This window comes from Cetorhinus maximus, chromosome 13 (assembly GCF_964194155.1).
Source record: "Cetorhinus maximus chromosome 13, sCetMax3.hap1.1, whole genome shotgun sequence".
Taxonomy (NCBI): domain Eukaryota; kingdom Metazoa; phylum Chordata; class Chondrichthyes; order Lamniformes; family Cetorhinidae; genus Cetorhinus; species Cetorhinus maximus.
The window spans coordinates 98727562-98749143 of record NC_135891.1 but is presented as its reverse complement, the minus strand read 5'-3'; the positions used below and the strand labels follow the sequence as shown (position 1 = coordinate 98749143).

Below are 21582 nucleotides of genomic sequence, written 5' to 3'. Positions count from 1 at the left end.
CCTGGAGTGGAAGCATTGAGATGTGCGCACGCGTCTGGACTTTAAACATGGTGCCCGGTATGATGAAGCAATGAAGCGATGGCGTGGTGGGTGAATGAGAACCCACCCGCTATCGAAATGGTGTGTTTTCCAGGAATGTGTAAGTAATGCTGCAGGTTTGGGACGATATGACGTGAAAACCCACCATCGCGGCTGGAGGGTATTCCCCTGCTAACGCACTTAGTGCAAATTTGGGAATGATTCTGGCCATAGTCTTAGTTATACAAAAACTACAGAGAACTACATTAACATATACAAATCCCAACACATGTTCCTGAGATTTTTCTCTACACTCCTAAATTAATGGTCAGGTTCATCCACAACGTACTCGCATTTGTAGGTAACTAGGAATAGCTAAAGAAAGTATTAGAAATCATGAGAAATAGAGGCACAAATTGAAGTGGACTGCTTAAAGGGCCCAAAAAAATTTACAGCAATGTTAATAGTAGAGGGAAATTCAGAGAACAGATGGGTCAGTTAAAAGAGGGACAGATAAAATTACTACAGGCTTTATGAACATAAAGACAGTTACAGGTGTAACTTATTCAGTCTCGAGATTGTTCTGCTTTTTTATTGCATCCTGGCTGATCAGTGCTTCAACTTCATTTACCCACCTTTTCTCCATATACTTTTATATCCTTAACTAACTAGACCAGTTTCAAACCTAATCGCTGTGTGTAGTCTTTGCATCAAAGCACAAATAGTCTACCTCCAGGACATTAACTTGATTTTTGTCTTTATCAATGGCAAAGGATCTGATGTGTATTTCTGGTACCCTGCAGATCTCTCTGCAGCAATTCAGATTGACGCTATTTACAGTTATTTTTCTTTAATTTGTACAGGGTAAATATGCTGATTAAACAATAGATTCCACCCTGCCCCTGGGTTCTGTATCTTACTACCCAAGCCCTCTGCTCCATTAAAGGGTGATATCTTTGCCCCAGTCTTCTGGAATTCTCTTTGTAAATCTATTTGTTGGTCCACCTCTCTCCGGTTTCTAAAAATCCACTTTGAATTGTGCCACAACTCACACTGTAGATTCTTACTTTTGTCTGCTGTCTAGCTGTCCTTCATCTAAAATGTTTCTTTTTAAATACCAGCAGTATGTTTTAAGCTTTTTCGAAAAGCTAGTGTAGGTATAAATGGGCAAATAACCTACCCTTTGTGCTGAAAGATTTTATACAGTTGTATAATCTCAAATGGAAAGCACATCATGGATACTGAATTAGGGATGGTTGTGATGCTATGGATAGTTGCATATCCCATTGATAACGCTGTTCAAGAAGAATCAAAGATTAGATAAGGTACCAGAGTTTTCAACACACTGGGAGCCATACCTTCATGTGTCGTCATGTGCGAAAGAGGTGGTTGTGGGGGGGGGGAATACAGCGCCAAATGCTTTGTCAGTCATGTGAATTATATGCCAAATGGCAGCAGAAATAGTTTTTGTCATCTATCTTAGGGTACAATTTCTCCAATCCAATTGTTTCAGTGAACTGTACCTTTAACATGCATAAGGACCCTAGTGATTCCGTTTGTTGACAATGAACTGGAAAATTATAGAGATGAGACAACCTAATACTAGCATTATTGTCATGCCCCCACTTTCCCACCTTATTTTGCTAAGGTGCAGGTTATGTTCTATTGTTGAAATATCTTTTAAATCTTGAGATCTGAAATACAGTAAACATGACTTTTATTAACAATTCGCCAAAAGAATTAGGGAAAAAAAAACTTACCTTGTGGTCCATCAAGTTTTGCTTTCTTAACTGAAAAAGAAGAAAAACAATTTTATTCTAATTGAAGTTTCACTTCAGTCAGTGCAGTAAACATTCAGAATAATTCAGTGATCATGCACACTCACAGGCTGGTAGATCAGAAAATCCAGGTTACAATGCTGTATCCTTAACTCTGATCCATGCTCCACAAGTGTGGCTACCGCTAAACAATCAAAAACATTTTTGACTAATCTAGGATAGTAATTTTCTTTATGTGTTTGTATAATTACATCAAAATAACCAATCACACATGTACATATAAGGTTGAATTTAACGACTGTAACAATGGCCCATCCACCAGCAATCATGCTGCAACCATTTTCAGGAGCCCCAACAGGATTAAATATCAATCAGACAATTAACCTCTAGCTACTGGGTTCCCATGGCTTTAAAGGCCAAGACTCTGCCTCCAAGAACTGCTGTCCAATTAGATGGCCAGCAGGCTCTTCAGTCCCAGCAGTGCCAGGGGGAGGGGTGGCCACCGATGGAACTGCACCAGGCCCCAGAGCAGAAGCCAGGAAGGAGGTCACAGGCCTCAGCAAGAGGATTGGGGGGCAGGAGGAGTGGAAACACCTTCAGCAGGGTGAGCCCTTGCCATGGAGGGGCACTCCACGGGCCACAGGATGCCCAATCAAGGGGGACTGAATTTAATTCTGCTAATGGTCTGTGATAGGAGCATTCCATCTTACTCTTGTACTCTAGAATTCTCTTTCTCAACTTACACTGCCTTTCTACACTTCTACTCAGCTTCAAAAGCTTCTTCAAAATTTACCTCTAGCCTTTGGTCATCTTCTTAACTCTTCTATCAATACCTGCTATGTCTAAATCCCTTGGTGAAACACTTCAGAATGCTTTAGACGTGTTAGGCAAGAACAAGCTGTAATTGTAATGAATACTTCTGAAATTGTTGACAGAACAAATGCAGAAGATTGTGCAGCAGGAAGGTGAATACTTTAATAATACAGGACAATTTATTGGTCTGAAGACTCATTTGAATTTTGTGCTTGTTCCAATAATTCAACTATTATTATCAGTGAAGCACACCACATTGTTTAGCAGAACAAGATATTAATGACTATGTTTGCGAAATACATAGTATAAACTAGAATGCACATATATTTTCATTATAATTCATGTACCCAATGACCTGATTTCACAATTCTAATAAGGAATAAGGGGAGGCAGTGGCATAGTGTTATTGTCACTGGACTAGTATTCCCTGGGGACCTGGGTTTGAATCCCACCACAGCAAATGGTGAAATTTGAATTCAATAAAAATCCGATGATTACCACAAAACCATTGCCAATTATCATAAAAACCCATCTGGTTCACTAATGCCCTTTAGGGAAGGAAATATGCTGCCCTTACCCTGGCCTACATGTAACAGGGCAATTAGGGATGGGCAGTAAACGTTGGCTGAGCCAGCAACCGCCCACATCCAATGAATTTTTAAAAAATTACCAAAAGCAGTTCTGGGCCAAAATCTCAGATTTCTTTTTGCAACTTCATGATGCCACCAATTTTGTGATCTATCACCTTCATTTCAATAAAAAGTTTTGAGAAAATTTAAAATCATTCATGAAACCTCATCCCGTCTGTGGATGAAGTTCCATGAAAAATGTGAAGGCCACCTGGTTGCTTCTGTTTTAAAAATCTCTTCTGTATTTCCTTAACGTTTAACATAACCATTTAATCATCCCTTAAGGTGCAGCTCCATTAATTATTTCAATTGTTAGTTCAATGGCTTTAACAGGCCTTTGACAGTTTGGTGGGTGCACAGCCAAGTCGGCTGCATTCCCGCCAAACTGAAACTCTAAATGACGCACGGTGACGTCGGGACGCACACCCGATGTCACCCAGTGTCATTTTACACCTCAGCGAGCGGACCCTGCCCCCAGTCACCGAGCCAAAGATTCTCTCCCTAGTTATCCACTCAGTAGGTTCAGAGCAATACGTCTCCATTTATAGAATCCAATGACAATATGCATTTAAGTACAATTCAGAACAGTCAACATTGATATAACCAAACTGAAAATTCCAAAATAGAAATTGAAAATGCCCAGAGCACTGAAGTGTTGACAATTTTAAATAAAGTGATTAAGTGGTTATGTTAAACGTTAAAGAAATACAGGAGAGATTTTTAAAACAGAAGCAAACACATAAGACTACTGAAGCATCTTGGTAATCTGTGCTTCCCAGAAGCTAAACATCAAGACTTTCTTCGAAAATTTACAAACATAGTACATTTACTCTGATGCATAAAAATGTCTCCCTTGTAGGACTGCACAGTACATCTCTGTCAAATTCACTAGTCAGCTGTCATCCCTACAGGTTCTAATTCTAAAACAACATCAAGAGCCACAGTGGCTTTAAAACAAGAAACATCACGACCTCAAGACCCTTCCTAGTGAATTCCTATATATATTAATTCACTCCATCGCACATTCTTAGCTATGTCATCTCAACAATTCAGGAGTAAGATTTTGGGAAAATCCTTCATAATTTTTTTGCTAAACTGACTACATTTTGCAGCTATAATTTTTCACAACTAATTCTGCAATGTCAGAGCTGGCCAGAATTGACTGGGAGATGAGCCTAGCAGGAAAGCCTGTGCAACAGCAATGGCAGGAGTTTCTGGGAGTAATTTGAGAGACACAGCAAAAATTCATCCCTAGGAAGAAGAAACATACTAAAAGGAGGACGAGGCAACCATGGCTGACAAGGAAAGTCAGGGACAGCATAAAAGCTAAAGAGAAAGCATACAATGTGGCGAAGAGCAGTGGGAAACCAGGGGATTGGGAAGCCTACAAAGACCAACAGAGGACAACTAAAAAAGAAATAAGGAGGGAGAAGATTAAATATGAGGGTAAACTAGCCAGTAATATAAAAGAAGATTGCAAGAGTTTTTTTATATATATAAAGGGTAAGAGAGAGGCAAAAGTGGATATTGGGCCCCTGGAAAATGACGCTGGAGAAGTAGTAGCGGGGAACAAAGAAATGGCGGAGGAACTGAATAGGTACTTTGCGTCAGTCTTCACAGTGGAAGACACGATTAACATCCCCAAAGTTCAAGAGAGTCGGGGGGCAAAGGTGAGTATGGTGGCCATTACCAAGGAGAAGGTGCTAGGAAAACTGAAAGGTCTGAAGGTGGATAAATCACCTGGACCAGATGGATTACACCTCAGAGTTCTGAAGGAGATAGCTGAAGAGATAGTGGAGGCGTTAGTGGTGATCTTTCAGGAATCACTGGAGTCAGGGAGGGTCCCAGAGGACTGGAAAATCGCTAATGTAACCCCCCTGTTTAAGAAGAGAGTGAGGCAAAAGACGGGAAATTACAGTCCGATTAGCCTGACCTCGGTCGTTGGTAAGATTTTAGAGTCCATTATTAAGGATGAGATTTCAGAATACTTGGAAGTGCATGGTAAAATAGGACAAAGCCAGCATGGTTTCATCAAGGGGAGGTCATGCCTGACAAATCTGTTAGAATTCTTTGAGGAGGTAACGAGTAGGTTAGACAAAGGAGAACCAATGGACGTTATCTACTTGGACTTCCAGAAGGCCTTTGACAAGGTGCCGCACAGGAGGCTGCTCAGTAAGATAAGAGCCCATGGTGTTAGAGGCAAGGTACTAGCATGGATAGAAGATTGGCTGTCTGGCAGGAGGCAGAGAGTGGGGATAAGGGGGTCCTTCTCAGGATGGCGGCCGGTGACTAGTGGAGTTCCGCAGGGGTCAGTGTTGGGACCACAACTTTTCACTTTATACATTAATGATCTAGATGAAGGAACTGAGGGCATCCTGGCTACGTTTGCAGATGATACAAAGATAGGTGGAGGGACAGGTAGTATTGAGGAGGTGGGGAGGCTGCAGAAGGATTTGGACAGGTTAGGAGAATGGGCAAAGAAGTGGCAGATGGAATACAACGTGGGCAAGTGTGAGGTCATGCACTTTGGTAGGACGAATAGAGGCATAGACTATTTTCTAAATGGGGAGAGAATTCAGAAATCTGGAGTGCAAAGGGACTTGGGAGTCCTAGTCCAGGATTCTCATAAGGTTAACTTGCAGGTTGACGCAGTAGTTAGGAAGGCAAATGCAATGTTGGCATTTATTTTGAGAGGACTAGAATATAAAAGCAGGGATGTGCTGCTGAGGCTTTATAAGACTCTGGTCAGACCACATTTAGAATATTGTGAGCAATTTTGGGCCCCGTATCTCAGGAAGGATGTGCTGGCCCTGGAGAGGGTTCAGAGGAGGTTCACGAGAATGATCCCAGGAATGAAAGGCTTAACATATGAGGAACGTTTGAGGACTCTGGGTCTATACTCGATGGAGTTTAGAAGGATGAGGGGGGATCTGATTGAAACTTACAGAATACTGAAAGGCCTGGATAGAGTGGACGTGGGGAAGATGTTTCCATTAGTAGGAGAGACTAGGACCCGAGGGCACAGCCTCAGAGTAAAGGGAAGACCTTTTAGAACAGAGATGAGGAGAAACTTCTTTAGCCAGAGAGTGGTGAATCTATGGAATTCATTGCCACAGAAGGCTGTGGAGGCCAGGTCATTGAGTGTATTTAAGACCGCGATAGATAGGTTCTTGATTGGTAAGGGGATCAAAGGTTACAGGTAGAAGGCGGGAGAATGGGGTTAAGAAACTTATCAGCCATGATTGAATGGCGGAGCAGACTCAATGGGCCGAATGGCCTAATTTCTGCTCCTATGCCTTATGGTCGACAATGAATCGAGTACTTTGAATAAAGGTTAAACATAACTGATCAAATTACATAGATTCAGAATGTGATATTTGAACAGTTTATACAATAGGAAAATAGCAAAAAGTTAGCATCTAGAATCTGTAACTAGGTTTGTTTCAGAAGAAAGATCTTACGCTGTTGAATCATATTCTCACTGCAGGAACTATTCTATTTTTCCAATTTCTCTCCTTAATTGTACAATTTCAGAGTTTTATAGAAGTAATTTGTTTTTTCCCTGTTTTACAGCAGTTTTTGATATTGTTACAACTCACTGGGGATAGTGTGCTGCAATATCAAGCCCCACTGCTCCCTGAGCTGCGACAATGTAAAAAAGGTTTGATCAACCCATCTATTTGTTTAATTTAGGTTAACAGAACACAAACACCAGGTTTGTAAACTTAATAAGTAAATAACAGTTTATTGAACAAACTGTCGGTAACCAGTGGCAAAAGAAAGAAATATGAATTGTTAATCTCTAAATCTATAACCTAAACTCTACCCCTTCTTAAATCCCTATATACACACACACATACATACAAGACACTTAAGACACGTAAAAACATGGATTTTAAGAATGGGATAAAACAGTTCAGTAGCACCAAATCCGGAGTACAGGGTTCGATGGGTTGATTTTGATCAATGTCTCCCAAATTCCTTTCAGTTCTTTATTGATAACACGAGGTGGTCTTCCAGCACTTTCACTCTTCAGTTCACTGGCAGAGCACTTGCTTTTCAATGTCTCTAACAGTGATTTTCCCCTTTTCCTCTTGACAGGGGGTTTCAGAGAGAAACCAGGTTATAGAGATATGAGGAGAAAGAGCCAGCTAGCTATTATTGTAGGATTATTGGAATCTTACACACACAGGAGAGAGAAGTTTTAGGTATTTTTCCTTTCAGGCTAGTAGCTACTCTGCTGCACCGCTCTCACACAAACCCTGGTCAGGAGACAATTAAAACATTGTTGCCAAGCAGTTCCCCATTGACCGGACTCCTCCTCGGCACCATCCTGTCTTTCATGGCACACTCTGTTTATATTCCTCACACTGTTCCAGTGGACATGTCTTTCAAACTGCAGCCATTGTAATTTTAAACAACGGTGCAACAGAAATAAAAAGATTTTTTCTTTACAGGCCTCCACCCTTAAAAGAGATGAAACACCATTTCAAAAATACGTTTCATCACAAGGTATGTGCCACATGGACAACAAAATACGAGACTTACTTCCATTCATCCTTCCTCCCCTCCATACAATCTTCAGCATCTCTTACCCCTTTAACTTATTTTAGTATTTTACACCTGGGACAATGCATCCACGATCACATTATGTTTACTGGCAATGTGAACCATCTTTATATTGAATGGTTGAAACAATAGACTCCATCTAAACAGTCTCGCAGTTCGAGTTTTAAACCTTTCAATGAACGCCAGCGGATTATGGTCATTGTAGATTAGTGTTTCTTTGTTATCATGTTGGACATAAACTTCAAAGTGTTGAAGAGACAACAACAATGCCAGAGTTTCTTTCTCTACTGTAGAGTACTTCCTCTGATATTGATTTAGTATCTTGGAAAAGTACCCCACTGGCTTCTCTAACCCTAATTTATCATCCTATAATAGGACTGCACCTACCTCCAAGTCACTAGCATCAATGGCCATTTTAAAAGGATTGGTAAAGTCAGGGGTGGCCAACACTGGTTCATTTATTAAAACTGCCTTCATCTTTTCAAAGGCTGCTTGGCATTCTGCTGACCAAACCACTTTTGCCTGTTTTCTTAACAAATTGGAGAGAGATACAGCTATTGTGCTGAAGTTAGGCACAAACTTCCTACAATACCCACACATACCCAAAAACCTCATGATTTCTCATGCTACTTTACACGCTCTTGTGAGTCTTTCTAGAAACATGGACATTTAATCCAACATGGCAGATTCATTATCTTCCTGCTTTAGGAACTTTTCCTTAATCACTTCTAATGGAACTCTTATTTCATGACCATAGATCAGTTCAAATGTACTAAATCCAGTCGATTCATTTGGAGAATCTCTGGAAGCAAATAGTAAGAAATCGTATCCTTTGTCCCAATTCTTAGGGTATTCATGGCAATAGGTCTTAATCATGGTTTTGAAAGTCTGATGGTATCTCTCTAAAGTTCCCTGTGTCTATGGGTGATAGGCAATAGACTTTTCTGGCAGAATCTTCTGCCTATCGGGCGGGCCGGTTGGGAGCGGGTGCGGAGCTGATCGCCACCCGCGATCAGCTGGGCGCCGCTATTTTACATTGACGGGCCAATTAAGGCCCGCCCAGCATGATGCGTGCCTGGTAGCGCTCAGTGCTACCAGGGTGGAGGGTGAGTCAGGACCTGCGCTCTTTCACGCATGTGCGCAAAAAAGCACAGAAATCTCCCTGAGGAAAGGAGCTGCCTCAGGGAGATTATTTTGAACTTTCAAATTGAACATAAAGAAAAATTAAAAATTACTTAGATACGTCCCCTCATGTGACAGTGTCAGATGAGCTGGGACATGTTTATGAAATGTGTAGAAAAATTTTATTTATTTAATAAACCCTTCATGAAACCTCATCCCGCCCATGGATGAGGTTTCATGAAAAACACGAAGGCTGCTTGGGGTCTCCGCCTGCCCGCCAACCTTAAGATTGGACGGGCAGCCCTGTCAATTACTTTAATTGGTGTATTAATGGCCTTAACAGGCCTTTGACAGTTCTGCGGGGGCGAAGCTGCTTCCGGTGCGCTCCTGCCAAACGGGAGATCGGAATGACACGCAGTGATGTCGGGACACACCCCGATGTCACTGCGCATCATCTTACGTGTCAGCGTGTGGGGTCCACCCCCGCACGCTGAAGAGAAAATTCTGCCCTATTTGTTTGATACCCAAACTGCTGATTATGTCCTGGAAATTTTTAAACATGAAGTTAGAACCTTGGTCAGATTGTATTTCAATTGGTAGGCCATAACGAGTGCAAAACTGAGTTAGCTTTTCCACTGACATCTTGGCTGTAATTGTCCTTAAAGGAATAGCTTCTGGAAATTGGGTTGTTATATCCATGATTGTAAGGGTATACTGATGTCCTGCTTTCATTTTGGGTAATGGTCCTACACAATCTACTAATACCCAACTGAATGGTTCTTCAAAAACTGGTATGGATATTAAAGGTGCTGGTTTGATTACAAGTTTAAGGTTTACCTACTACCTGGCATCTATGACACACTTTACAAAATTGCACTATGTCTTTATGATGTCTTGGCCAGGTAAATTGCCTGTTTATCGATGCTTGGGTTTTCCATATTCCTACATGTCCTGTCATAGGGATTTCATGTGCTACTCGCAATATCTCCTTATGATATTTGGGCGGTACCACTATCTGATGAACAACTATCCATTCCTCATCCACAGGTCTGTGAGGGTGTCTCCACTTCCTCAACAGAACTCCGTTTTCAAGGTAATAGTACTCCGGAACTCCTTCAGCCTCAGCTTCAGTGTGTGCTGACGGTGCTAACTTGTTTAACTCTGGATCTACTTTCTGAGTCTCAATTAATGAAGACTTTCCAAACACTTCCTTTGATGTATCCTCATCCTTAAAGAAAGTTTTGGCTGCTCCAACATCTGCTCGTGGTATTACTTTGGCCTCTGGTGATGGACTTTATTCAGCCATTGCTCTGGTCACCACACACGATGGAAAAATACCAGGAACTTGTTCTTGTAACTGCTCCGTCTCTTTAGCCTCTCTCGGACTTTCCATAATTATATGCGAAGCTATAACCTTCACTCCTGCCAAATCATTCCCCAGGAGTAAATCAACTCCGTCCACGGGTAATTTCTTAACCACTCCCACACCACCGATCCAGACAACAAATCACACTCCAATTGCACTTTGTACAATGGAACCGGGATATACTCTCCACTTATTCCGTTTACCAATACTTTAGTTTTCATTGAACTCTCTGGAGGGAAAACTAGGTCCTCCTCCAGCAAATGAGTTTGAGTAGCTCCTGTGTCCCTTAATATAGTTTTGGGTCTAGCTGCATCATTTGATGAAAAAGGGGTTATCTTTCCTTTAAACAAAAATCCTTTATATCTCTCATCTACCTTATTCATATCACCTGCATTCACAACAATGTTTACCTCCAGTCCCTTATTTGTAGTTAAAACTACAATTTGATCCGTGGCATTTTCTTTTTGAGTTCCCTTTTCAGACTCACTCTTGCAAACTCCAATAAGTCCCAGGGGCTTCCCTTGCAACTTCCAGCATTCTGAACGAATGTGACCCACTTTATTACAATGGAAACAGTTAGATCTTCAAGTTTCACCTCCACCCTCAATACCTTCCTTCCTGATCTGGGGAGGAGATCTCTTAGTATTCCCAGCTATCCATTCCTTACCCTGGCTACTTGCCTTCCTTTCACTCTCCCACTTTCTATCCTTTTCATACTTATGGGGGTAATGGAAAAAAGGTTCAGTTTTATGGATCAGCTCATAATCGTCAGCCATTATTGCTGCCTGTCTAGCAGTTGCAACCCTTTGGTCTTCAACATGGGTTCTTATTACAGGAGGTAGGGAGTTTTTAAATTCTTCTAAGAGAATGGCCTCTCTGAGAACTTCATAGGTAGTTTCAACTCCTCATACTCACATTCACCTGTCAAAACTACTTCGTTTAAACCTTTCAAATTCAATGTAAGTTTGCCCAGGCTGTTTTCTTAAATTTCAAAACTTTTGTCTGTATGCTTCAGGGACCAACTCATATGCACTCAAAATGGCCTTTTCACCACATCATAATCCCTAGAAACCTCCTCTGTCAGTGAAGCGTAAATTTCCTGTGCTCCACCTGTTAGTTTGCTCTGCATGGGCAATGTCCAGTTTTCCTTTGGCCGGTTCATCTTCTCAAATGAAATAAAGAATTCTTCAACATCACTTTCCTCAAACCTTGGAACAGCTTGTACAAATTTAAACATCTCCCTATCGGGTTTTAGATTAAGGTTTTCTCATCATCAGAACTTTCCTTATCATCTGATGCCTCCTTTTTTAAAATGCAACTTTTTAAACCAGTACTCTCTGTCTCTTTCCTTCATTCTCTCTTCCATTGCTGACTTTTCCCTCTGGAGATCAAGTTTTCACACTTCTAATTCCCTTTCTTGTTTTCTTTCTCTCTCCTACCTTTCTACCTGTTCCCTCTGAAGTGCTCTATCTTTTTCCTTTTATTTTGCCTCCAGTTCCAATTTTTAAACTTGCTACTGAATTTGAGCCCATTCCAATGAACCACCCCTTGGAGAACTTGGTCTCCTGGATATTCCTTCCAATTTCAAATGCTGTGCCATCTCTTTGGATTATCTCTGCCTTCCTAGCTTTGGCAGGCAATCCTACTCTTAATTTACTTGTCAATTCAATTAACCTGGTTTTTGGGATCCATTGTAAAATCATCAGGGACATCTCTTCCACTTGCAGGAAAGCTTTAGCAGTTTCCAGTGCCATTTTGTTTTTGACAGTACAAACCTGGTGTTTCCTTTTAGCTTTTATTACTAAATCTACATCCAAACTGTTGTTGTCTTTTGTTCCAAAATATATTTGTCGAGCCCCCAAACTTTGTCACAACTCACTGGGGATAGTACCCTGCAATATCAATCCCCACTGCTACCCGAGCCTGAGCCATAACAAATGTGCAAAAGATTTCATCAACCCACCTAATTGTTTAATTTAGGTTAACAGAACACAAACACCAGGTTTGTAAATTTAATAAGTAAATAACTGTTTATTGAACAAACTGTCGGTAACCAGTGACAAAAGAAAGAAATATGAATTGCTAATTTCTAACTCTATAACCTAAACTCTACCACTTCTTAAATCCCTATAACACACACACAGGACACTTAAGACACACAAAAACATGGATTTTAAGGGTGGGATAAAACAGTTCAGTAGTACCAATTCCGGAGTACAGGATTCGATGGCTTGATTTTGATTGATGTCTCCCAAATTCCTTTCAGTTCTTTGTTGATTACACGAGATGGTCTTCCAGCATTTTCAGTCTTTAGTTCACTGGCTAAGCACTTGCCTTTCAATGTCTCTAACGGTGATGTTCCCCTTTTCCTCTTGGCAGGGGTTTTCAGAGAGAGACCAGGTTATAGAGATATGAGGAGAAAAAGCCAGCTAGCTATTATTGTAGGGTTACTGGAATCTTACACACGCAGGAGAGAGAAGTTTTAGGTCTCATCCCTTTCAGGCTAGGAGCTATTCTGCTGCACTACTCTCACACAAACTCTGGTCACCTGGTCAGGAGCCAATTAAAACATTGTTGCTAAGTAGTTCCCATTAGACTGGAACTCCTCCTCGGCATCATCCTGTCTTTCATGGCACACTCTGTTCCAGGACAACAACATTGTATACATCCCTCACACTGTTCCAGTGGACATGTCTTTCAAACTGCAGCCATTGTAATTTTAATCAGCAGTCCAACAGAAATAAAAAGATATGTTCTTTACAATATCTTGACGTTGCAGAGTTGCATGACCCCCAGGAATAACAGTAATACTATTTGCAATAACCAGTGTTCTGGAATTATTATAGTTTTATACTACAATAATATTCACTCAGGAAATAGCAGAATATTAAGCATGAAATAAAATTTCTTTCAGGCTAAGGTAATTTAAAATTCTTATGCAACAGAAGTACAAAATAATTCAGCAAATAACACTGATACAATGCATGAAATAAATAATTAGCCCATTTCTCCTGAGATATTGCTGAAGTGCTTTCTGATTTGAACGAAGTCCTTGATAATCCATTGCAATAATTTACTCCATTCTCAGTAACAGCATGCACTAATGAGAAATTTCAACTTTCCTGAACTGAACACCAGTTTTCAAAAGTACTTACTAATCAATCTGATTGAAATTAGGCATTCAGTTAAAACTTAACTACATCCAGAAACACGACTAATACTTATGGAACATCAATCCATTTGGAGGTGAATTAAAACTTGATAAAATAACATTGACAAATACAATTATCAACTCTCCTACTAGAATAATCTGAATAAGTACATGCAGATGAAGTTCATCAGGAGTTACAATCCAAACAATATACAAAATTGGCCTGCACAGATGGGAAATAGTTAACTTCCTATCAATCAAGCTAATAAACCTCAGAATAAAACAACATTATTGATCTCTTCATTGAACACTAGCATATGAACCTGCAATTGAAAATGGCACAGGAAAATCTATACATTTGCCACATCATTTACCAACTCCTCTCAAGGCACTGGGATATGCCAGTAGCTCTTTGGTAGTTTGCTCATTTTTCAGATGTGACAGTAGGCAGTGAGTGAAGATAACCTATTTGGCCAAAGAAGCATCATATCCACAATAATGCACTCCCCATCTTTGTCACTTGATAGTGATCAGCAGTAGGAACCTGGGTCAATATGCCCACCTGAAGTCAGGCAGCCCAGTGGCAGCACCCCAACTGTCATCCTGGACACAACAGTAGACTTTAACAGCCAGCAGGTTTGGAGCAATTGTGAAGGTTTGAGGTTGGACTATGGAAAATCCTGGGATTGTGAAAATAACCACTATTCCCAGCTTCACAGCCCACTATACCTCTTGCTAAAAACCCTTGATGCTCCAGGGATACAAATTTGTTGTGGATTCCCAATAGCAGGGAGTAAGGATTTTAAGGGGATGTTTAGGCCTTGGAGATGGAGTAGAAGAGAATTACCAGAATGCAAACAGGGAGGAGGGACATGGAGACAGTAGAGATACTGGAACTGTTCTCCTTAGAAAGTTAAGGGGTAAATTAATAGAAGTGTTCAAAATTATGAGGCGCTATGATAGAGTAAATAGGGAGATCTGTGGCTTGTGATCTGACACTATGGTGAAGTGCCGACCGTGCAAATATTGATGGAACTTCTTTACTCCAAATAGGATAGATACGCCCTCTTTTTCAATTTGCAAGTATCCTTTCTCGGCTGCAGAAAGAGTTCTAGATACTTATCCTATTGGCTTTTCAGATTTGATTTCTTTATCACAAGTTCTCATTTTTCATTTTGATTTCACAGTCAGGCAAATTTCTCTCTGGTGAAATCTTACCTTGGTTCAGTACGGGGGTTGAGTTAACCTTTCGCATCTTGAAAATTCCATGACTTCTCCTTCTAATGCCTCTTTTGTCTCCATCAACTGGTTCTTCAGTTCTTCTGTCTCTGGTTGGCATCTTTTGGTTTGCTCCTGGAACATCAAACATCGTTGGGTTTTTTCTTCCACCTGTTTCTTCAGTTGATCCAGAGTGGCCCTGCATTTATTTAGTTTCTTTCCATGATTTTCCCGTGGAACCAACTCTGACTTGCTTCCTGTGAAGGTCCTTTGGTTCTTCTACCTCATTCCAAAAGGCACCATCATATTCCCTTGTCTACTCAGGATTTCTTCCTGCTTGGGCTTGAAAAATTTCTGACCAATTTAGTTTGGTTTCTTTCATCCAATCATGTCCCAGGCAGCTAGGTCTTTCTCCTGTTACAACTATTTTGGCAGCTGAGCTGTCTATTGTCTGTATGATACAGGACCAAAGATGATGCCTTTCATCTGTATTGCTTCTCCTGTATATGTTTTTAAATGATCATGATTTACTTCAAACTCAGTGGATGGGTACCTTCTCCCAGATATTTAAAGATATTTTCTCCCACCACTGTGGTCGATGCTGCTGTGTCCACCATCATGAGCAGAGGCTTTCCATTTACTTGAAGTGTAACAGTGATTGTTTCAGCTTTCCTGGCCTTCAGATTGTGTAGGGAATAAATGTCAGCCTCAGTAACTTCTGACTCATCTATATTGTGCACTTCATTTAACTCGACCTGCTATTTGAATGGCTGCCTTGATCTGGTCCTGCACTGTTAAATAACATTTGCTTTTTTGTGGCAGTATTCTGCCTCTTTAAATCTACAGACTGCGGCTGCATGATTTCCCCGACAATGGTAACACTTTAACTTCTGGGTTACTGGTGAGCTGCTTCCAGTTTTTCTTTTTGTTTTTCTAGTGGTAGGAACTGTGTCCCGCTTCATGGTCACCTCCCTGATCTTCACGCCACGCCCAGGAGCAGGTACCTGCCCCAGCTGCAAAACGGCGCCATGTTGTACACTCTGCAAAGCCTGTGAATCTCTCTCAGCTCTCTCCATTGCACGCTTCAGGTCTCTCTCAACTTTTGCAAGCAAAAGGCACTGAACGGCGTCGTCGTTTATGCCACAAACCAAACAATCTCACAACATGTCGTTTAAAGTATCACCGAAGTCACAGTGCTCTGTTACCTGTTTTAACTTTGCAATGTACGTTGCGATCGACTCACCGGGGGCCCTTTCTCAAGAGTCAAACTTGAATCTTTGCATGGTCACCAAGGGTTTAGGCTGAAAATGTCCTTTCACGAGGTCTAATAGCTCGGTGATGGATCTGGAATTTGGCGCTTTCGGAGCCGTCAAGCTATGGACGTTTTGTTCCTGTAGAAACTTAGGGGAATTGCCTTCTGTTTCTTCTCAGCCGTTATTTCATTAGCTACAAAGTAGAAACCTAATCGCTCAAAGTATTGACTCCAGTCCTCGACAGATGAGCAGTATGGGTCACTTCTGCCAAAGAGAGGCATTGCTGGTGAATATGCTTCTATTCTTTCTTCCCTTAAAATATCGGAATACTCACAGTCATGAGGTGAGATGTTGTGCATTTATCCTCATCGTCAGTTATAATAAACTTGGAATGCAGGGCTAGTTTCTTGTAAGAAACAGTAAACTTTATTTACAGACTCTAGATGAGGCTACATGCTTGCTCCAAGACCCAGGCTGAAAAGCTCCCCCCCCCTCAAGATTCCTCACACTTAGGGCTGATTGTCTGTGTACAGTCACATGATACCCATAACAGTAAGGAATGGTTTAACTTACAATCATTACATACAGTTAAATGTCCTTTGATTGTCCTGGAGACGTAGATTTTTCAATGTTGCAGCCGATTTGGGTTAGTGGGTTTTGTGGATACGGTCAGATTTAGAAGATGTTTCAATTATTACAAGATCTCAGTTCACTGGTAGATTTCTAGTAACGTTGGCTTCCGAATCGGTTAATACACTTGTTCCAAAAGGGAGAGCGGAAGAGCCGGCCTCTTCTGCTTAAGTCTTTCTTGCAAAAATCCCTGCAGTGGCTACAGCCTGGCCTGTTATACTTCACCCATTGTGTATTTTCAAGGGTTTTGGGCAGGACTGTCTGTAACAACCATTGTTTCAATATCCAGCACTTTGCATTTTAATGTCTCTTCCTTAGACAGTAATGAATTTCACTGAAGTCTGAATTATAGGAAACGTCTCTCTCTTCGCACTCCCGAGGATGACTTGTTTGTTTTTCACCTTCATCTTAAAAGATGGCCTTGTATATTTAAGTAGCTGGTTCTGTCTCATTCCAAATTTCAAAATTCCCAATAAATTGAAAGTTGAAAATTCATTTTTTTAAATTAAAGGGGCATAGCCTTGTGACAGCATGCAGCAAGACCTGGACAACATTCAGACTTGGCCGATAAGTAGCAAGCAACATTTGTGCCACACAAGTGCCAGGCAATGACAAATCTCCAAAAGGAGAGAACCTAACCATCTCCTATGACATTCAACGGTAGTACCATCACTGAATCCCCACCATCAACATCATGGGGTTACCATTGACCAGAAACCTAACTACATCAGTCACATAAATACTGTAGCTACAAGAGTAGGTCAGAAGTTTGGAATTCTGCAACAAATAACTCACTTCATGAATCCCAAAACCTGTCAACCACCTACATGGCACAAGACTGGAGTGTGATGGAATACTCTCCACTTGCTTGGATGAGTGCAGTTCCAGCAAGGCTCAAGAAGCTTGATACCATCCAGGACAAAGCACCTGCTTGGTTGACAACCCATCCACCAACTTTAACATTCACTCCCTCCACAACCATGCACATTGGCAGCAATGTGCACCATCCACTAGATGCAATGCAATAACTCGCAAAGACGCCTTCGACAGAACCTTCCAAACCTGCAACCTCTACCATCTAGAAGGACAAGGACAGCAGATGCATGGGAACACCACCACCATCAAGTTCCCCCTCAATTACACACCAACCTGATTTAGAACTAAATCACCATTCCTTCATGCTGCTGGGTCAAAATCTTAGATCTCCTCACTAACAGCACTGTGGGTGTACCTGCACAATATGGACCATAGCCGTTCAAAAAGGGACACACCATTACATTCTCAAGGGCAATTAGGGATGGGTAATATAAAAACTCACCAGTGAAGCATGCCTGATATGCCCCCATCCCCAACTTCCCAGAAATATGTGCACCGGTGAGTAGAAGTCAGCATTTAGAATTGGTTTAATGTTAACACCTATGCACACCTGCCAATGAATTAAAGGATAATGCACAATGGCATTTTAAATGTAACAAGGTGTACAAAACCAGAAGAAATCTATTCTAACAAGTGATCTGCTAAAAAGCAAGGAAGGTAGGAGGCACATTTTGAACAGGATTTTTTATACAAATCCCTAGTACACTAGAATTCCATTTAATGACATCATGTGTGGAGGCAGAGTGTTAAGGTTATGTGCTAGAATTGACTGTTTAGGAGCATCGTGTGGAGGTGGGGTGTAAATGTTAATCTGTAAAATATATGGTTTTAAGTACACTGAAAAGGCCAAAATATACAATACATAAGATGTGAATCATAAATGTGTCCTTTTCACAGAATAAAACACATGCTTCTTTACCATGTAGTACATTTTCATGAATGCTTAAGAAAATAATCAGCTGAATTACTTTAAAGAATATTGATAAGAACGGTTAATCCTCAGCAGACCGGACTGTAGTACTTCCACTGTTTCATTCTGGAGCCAGCCGTTAGCTCATGCCATATCCAACAATACAGCATTCCAACTACCAGTATCTGTTCAAACCCAAACTTGTGCTTCCCATTCAACAAAAACAAAAATAGCTGCAAAAACTCAGCAGGTCTGGCAGCATCTGTGGAGAGGAACACAGTTAACGTTTCGAGTCCGTATGACTCTTCTTCCACAGACGCTGTCAGACCTGCTGAGTTTTTCCAGCTATTTTTGTTTTTGTTTCAGATTTCCAGCATCTGCGGTATTTTGCTTTTATCTTTGTGCTTCCCATTTCCTTCTCTCACACCCCTTGTCCCCCCACCCCCCACTCCATGTCTGATTGATAAATGATTTAAATCTTGTAAAGGTATCAAAATTGTTAAGAATATCACAGGATTACATAGGGTATACGGCACAGAAACAAGCTATTTGGCCCAAACAGTCCATTCTGGCCTTTCTGCTCTTGTCAAGCCAACTCCCATCATTTCTCATCTAAATCTACCATCGCAACCATCTATTCCCTTCTCTATATGCTTGTCTGGTTTTCTCTTAAAAGCATCTAAGCTACTTGCTCCAACCACTCCCTGTGGCAACGAGTTCCACATTCTTACCACACTGGGTGAAGTTTCTTGTTAATTTCATGGTAACTATCTTATAATGATGGCCTCTGGTTATGGTCTTCGCCACAGGAGGAAATATTCTCTGTGTTCAGTCTATTAAAATCTTTCACAATTTTACAGACCTGTATCAGGTCATCCTTCAGTCTTTTTTCCAAGAGAGAAAAGAGACCTGGCTGTCAATCCTTTCCTGATATGTATGCCCACGCATTTCTGATATAATTCTGGTAAATCTTCTCTTCACTCTCTCCAGTACTTCTATATTCTTTTTGTAATATGGCGAATAGGACTGCATGCAGTACCCTAAGTGTGGTCTAAACAAGGTACGATACAGGTTTAGCATAACTTCCCTACTTTCCAATTCTATCCCTCTAGCAACAAAATCTAGTGATCAGCTTTCTGTTTTTATTGCCTTGATAACATGTGGCACAATGTTTAGTGATTGATCTATTTGTATTCAGATTCCTTTGTTCCTCTACCTACTTAGACTTCCAAGTAATAGTGATCTCCCTATTCTTCCTACCAAAATGTACTACCCCACATTTATCTTTGTTGAACTTCATTTGTCAATTATTTGCCCATCCTGCAAGTTACTTCCTCATGTAATTTGTTGCAGCCCCCTCAGTATTGACTATTCCCACCAAACTGATGTCAAACACAACTTCTAAATTTGCAGTTTGATTTCAAATTCCAAATTGTTAATGTAAATTGTGATCAGCAGTGAACCCCACACTGATCCTTGTGGAACAACATTCCCCACTTTCTGTTGCTCTGGGGTCCGGATTTTTACTCCTAAGTCGGATAGAGGGAACTGGGAAATTTCCAGGCTTGCTGTGCTCACTTCTGGAGAAGCTCACTCAAAAATGTGGGCTCTCCTTCACTCCGATGGGGCCGGGTACGGTATGGAATCAGGCCCACCATCCCCAGATGCAGATTGTAGGCAGCTACAGGGGCAGCTACAGTGCCAAGGCAGCCTAGTTAAAATGTCCACCGTGATTCCCTGGGACTTTGCCCCACTTTTTTTTTGTTAAATATTAGGCCCTCTAGCTTCACCTCTCACAACCCCCGAACCCACTCCATGCCAACTCATGCCAACCATGCCCCCATCTGCCCCCAATGGTTCCTCGTACCCTCCATGCCAATCCATGTCCCCCCACCATCCAACCCCTTGTCCACTTATAGCCCCATGACAATTTAATGACAACTCGTGGCAACTCACCCACCACCCTTTGCCCTTACATCCTCCATGCCAACTTACCCAGTATCCATGGGTAGACCCCAGGAGACATATTGAGATGAAATAAAATAAAGTTCTAAAAATCTATTATATCCTTCACTATATTAAAAAAACCTCTCATTCATTAAAGTCCATTCAAAACATTTAAATCCCCTCAAGTACTTAATCCTTGTAAAACAGGCTTGTTTTCGTAACCCCACAAAGACAGTGAATTCTTTAAATAACCTCTGAGCTGTCAATCAAAATGTGAACTTAGGATTCCCTACCAAGGTAATAATAGGTTGTGGTAGTCATGCATAAATAATGGCATAATGGTAATGGGGTAATGTCAGCAAACAACTATTGTAACTGCTAGACCAGATATTTTTCAACTCTCATTGACACAGACAGTCTAATAGGCTGGGGTTTTAAAAAACTTTAAAGCACCAGTATTACAGACCATATCCATGCTTCAACAGCATATACAACTACTCTTTAAAAAAAAATCATAATGCCCACTCCGCAGATTAAAGTCCTTAGCACAGCGAAAATGGGGTCTATTTGAACTCAGCACCAAGTTCAATGACTCTGGCTGAGTTTGGATTTCCTACATGCGAGTCAAGCCCCACCCTCTTTCCCCTACTGGTGAAAATGGGGTCTGTCAGAAACAGGTTCAGGACTTCCAGATCCATGTTCCGCCATCATTTTTAAAAGACCACAGTGTCTCCAAGACTCCATGAAAATCCGATATTGAATAACTACCCTTTATTCCCACTCTCTACATTCAGTCTTGAAGCCAGTTTTGTTCTTATTCATTCATGGGGTGTGGGCTTTGCTGGCAGGGCCAGCGTTTATTACCCATCCCTAAATTCCCTTGAGAAGGTGCTGGTGAGCTGCCTTCTTGAATCTCTGCAGTCCATGTGGTGTAGGTACACCCACTGTGCTGTTAGGAAGGGAATTCCAGGATTTTGATCCAGTGACAGTGAAGGAACTGCGATATATTTCCAAGTCAGGATGGTGAGTGACTTGGAGGGGAACTTCCAGGTGGTGGTGTTCCTATGTGGCTGCTGCCCTTGTCCTTCTAGATGGTAGTGGTCGTGAGTTTGAAAGATGCTGTCGAAGGAGCCTTGGTGCATTGTTACAGTGCATCTTGTAAATGGTACACACTGCTGCTACTGTGCATCGGTGGTGGAGGGAGTGAATGTTTGTGGGTGCGGTGCCAATCAAGCGGGCTGCTTTGTCCTGGGCAGTGTCAAGCTTCTTAAGTGTTGTGGGAGCTGCACTCATCCAGGCAAG

General features: G+C 41.3%; 1 protein-coding gene across 1 annotated transcript in view; it reads right to left on the bottom strand.

The window, feature by feature from the left end:
* Nucleotides 1-21582, bottom strand: part of LOC144688872 (protein unc-13 homolog A-like) — a 425192-nt gene that overhangs the window by 333554 nt on the left and 70056 nt on the right. Inside the window, exon 2 of the mRNA XM_078555875.1 lies at nt 1779-1808. Coding sequence (XP_078412001.1) covers nt 1779-1808 — 30 coding nt within the window. The remainder of the gene's footprint in view (nt 1-1778; nt 1809-21582) is intronic.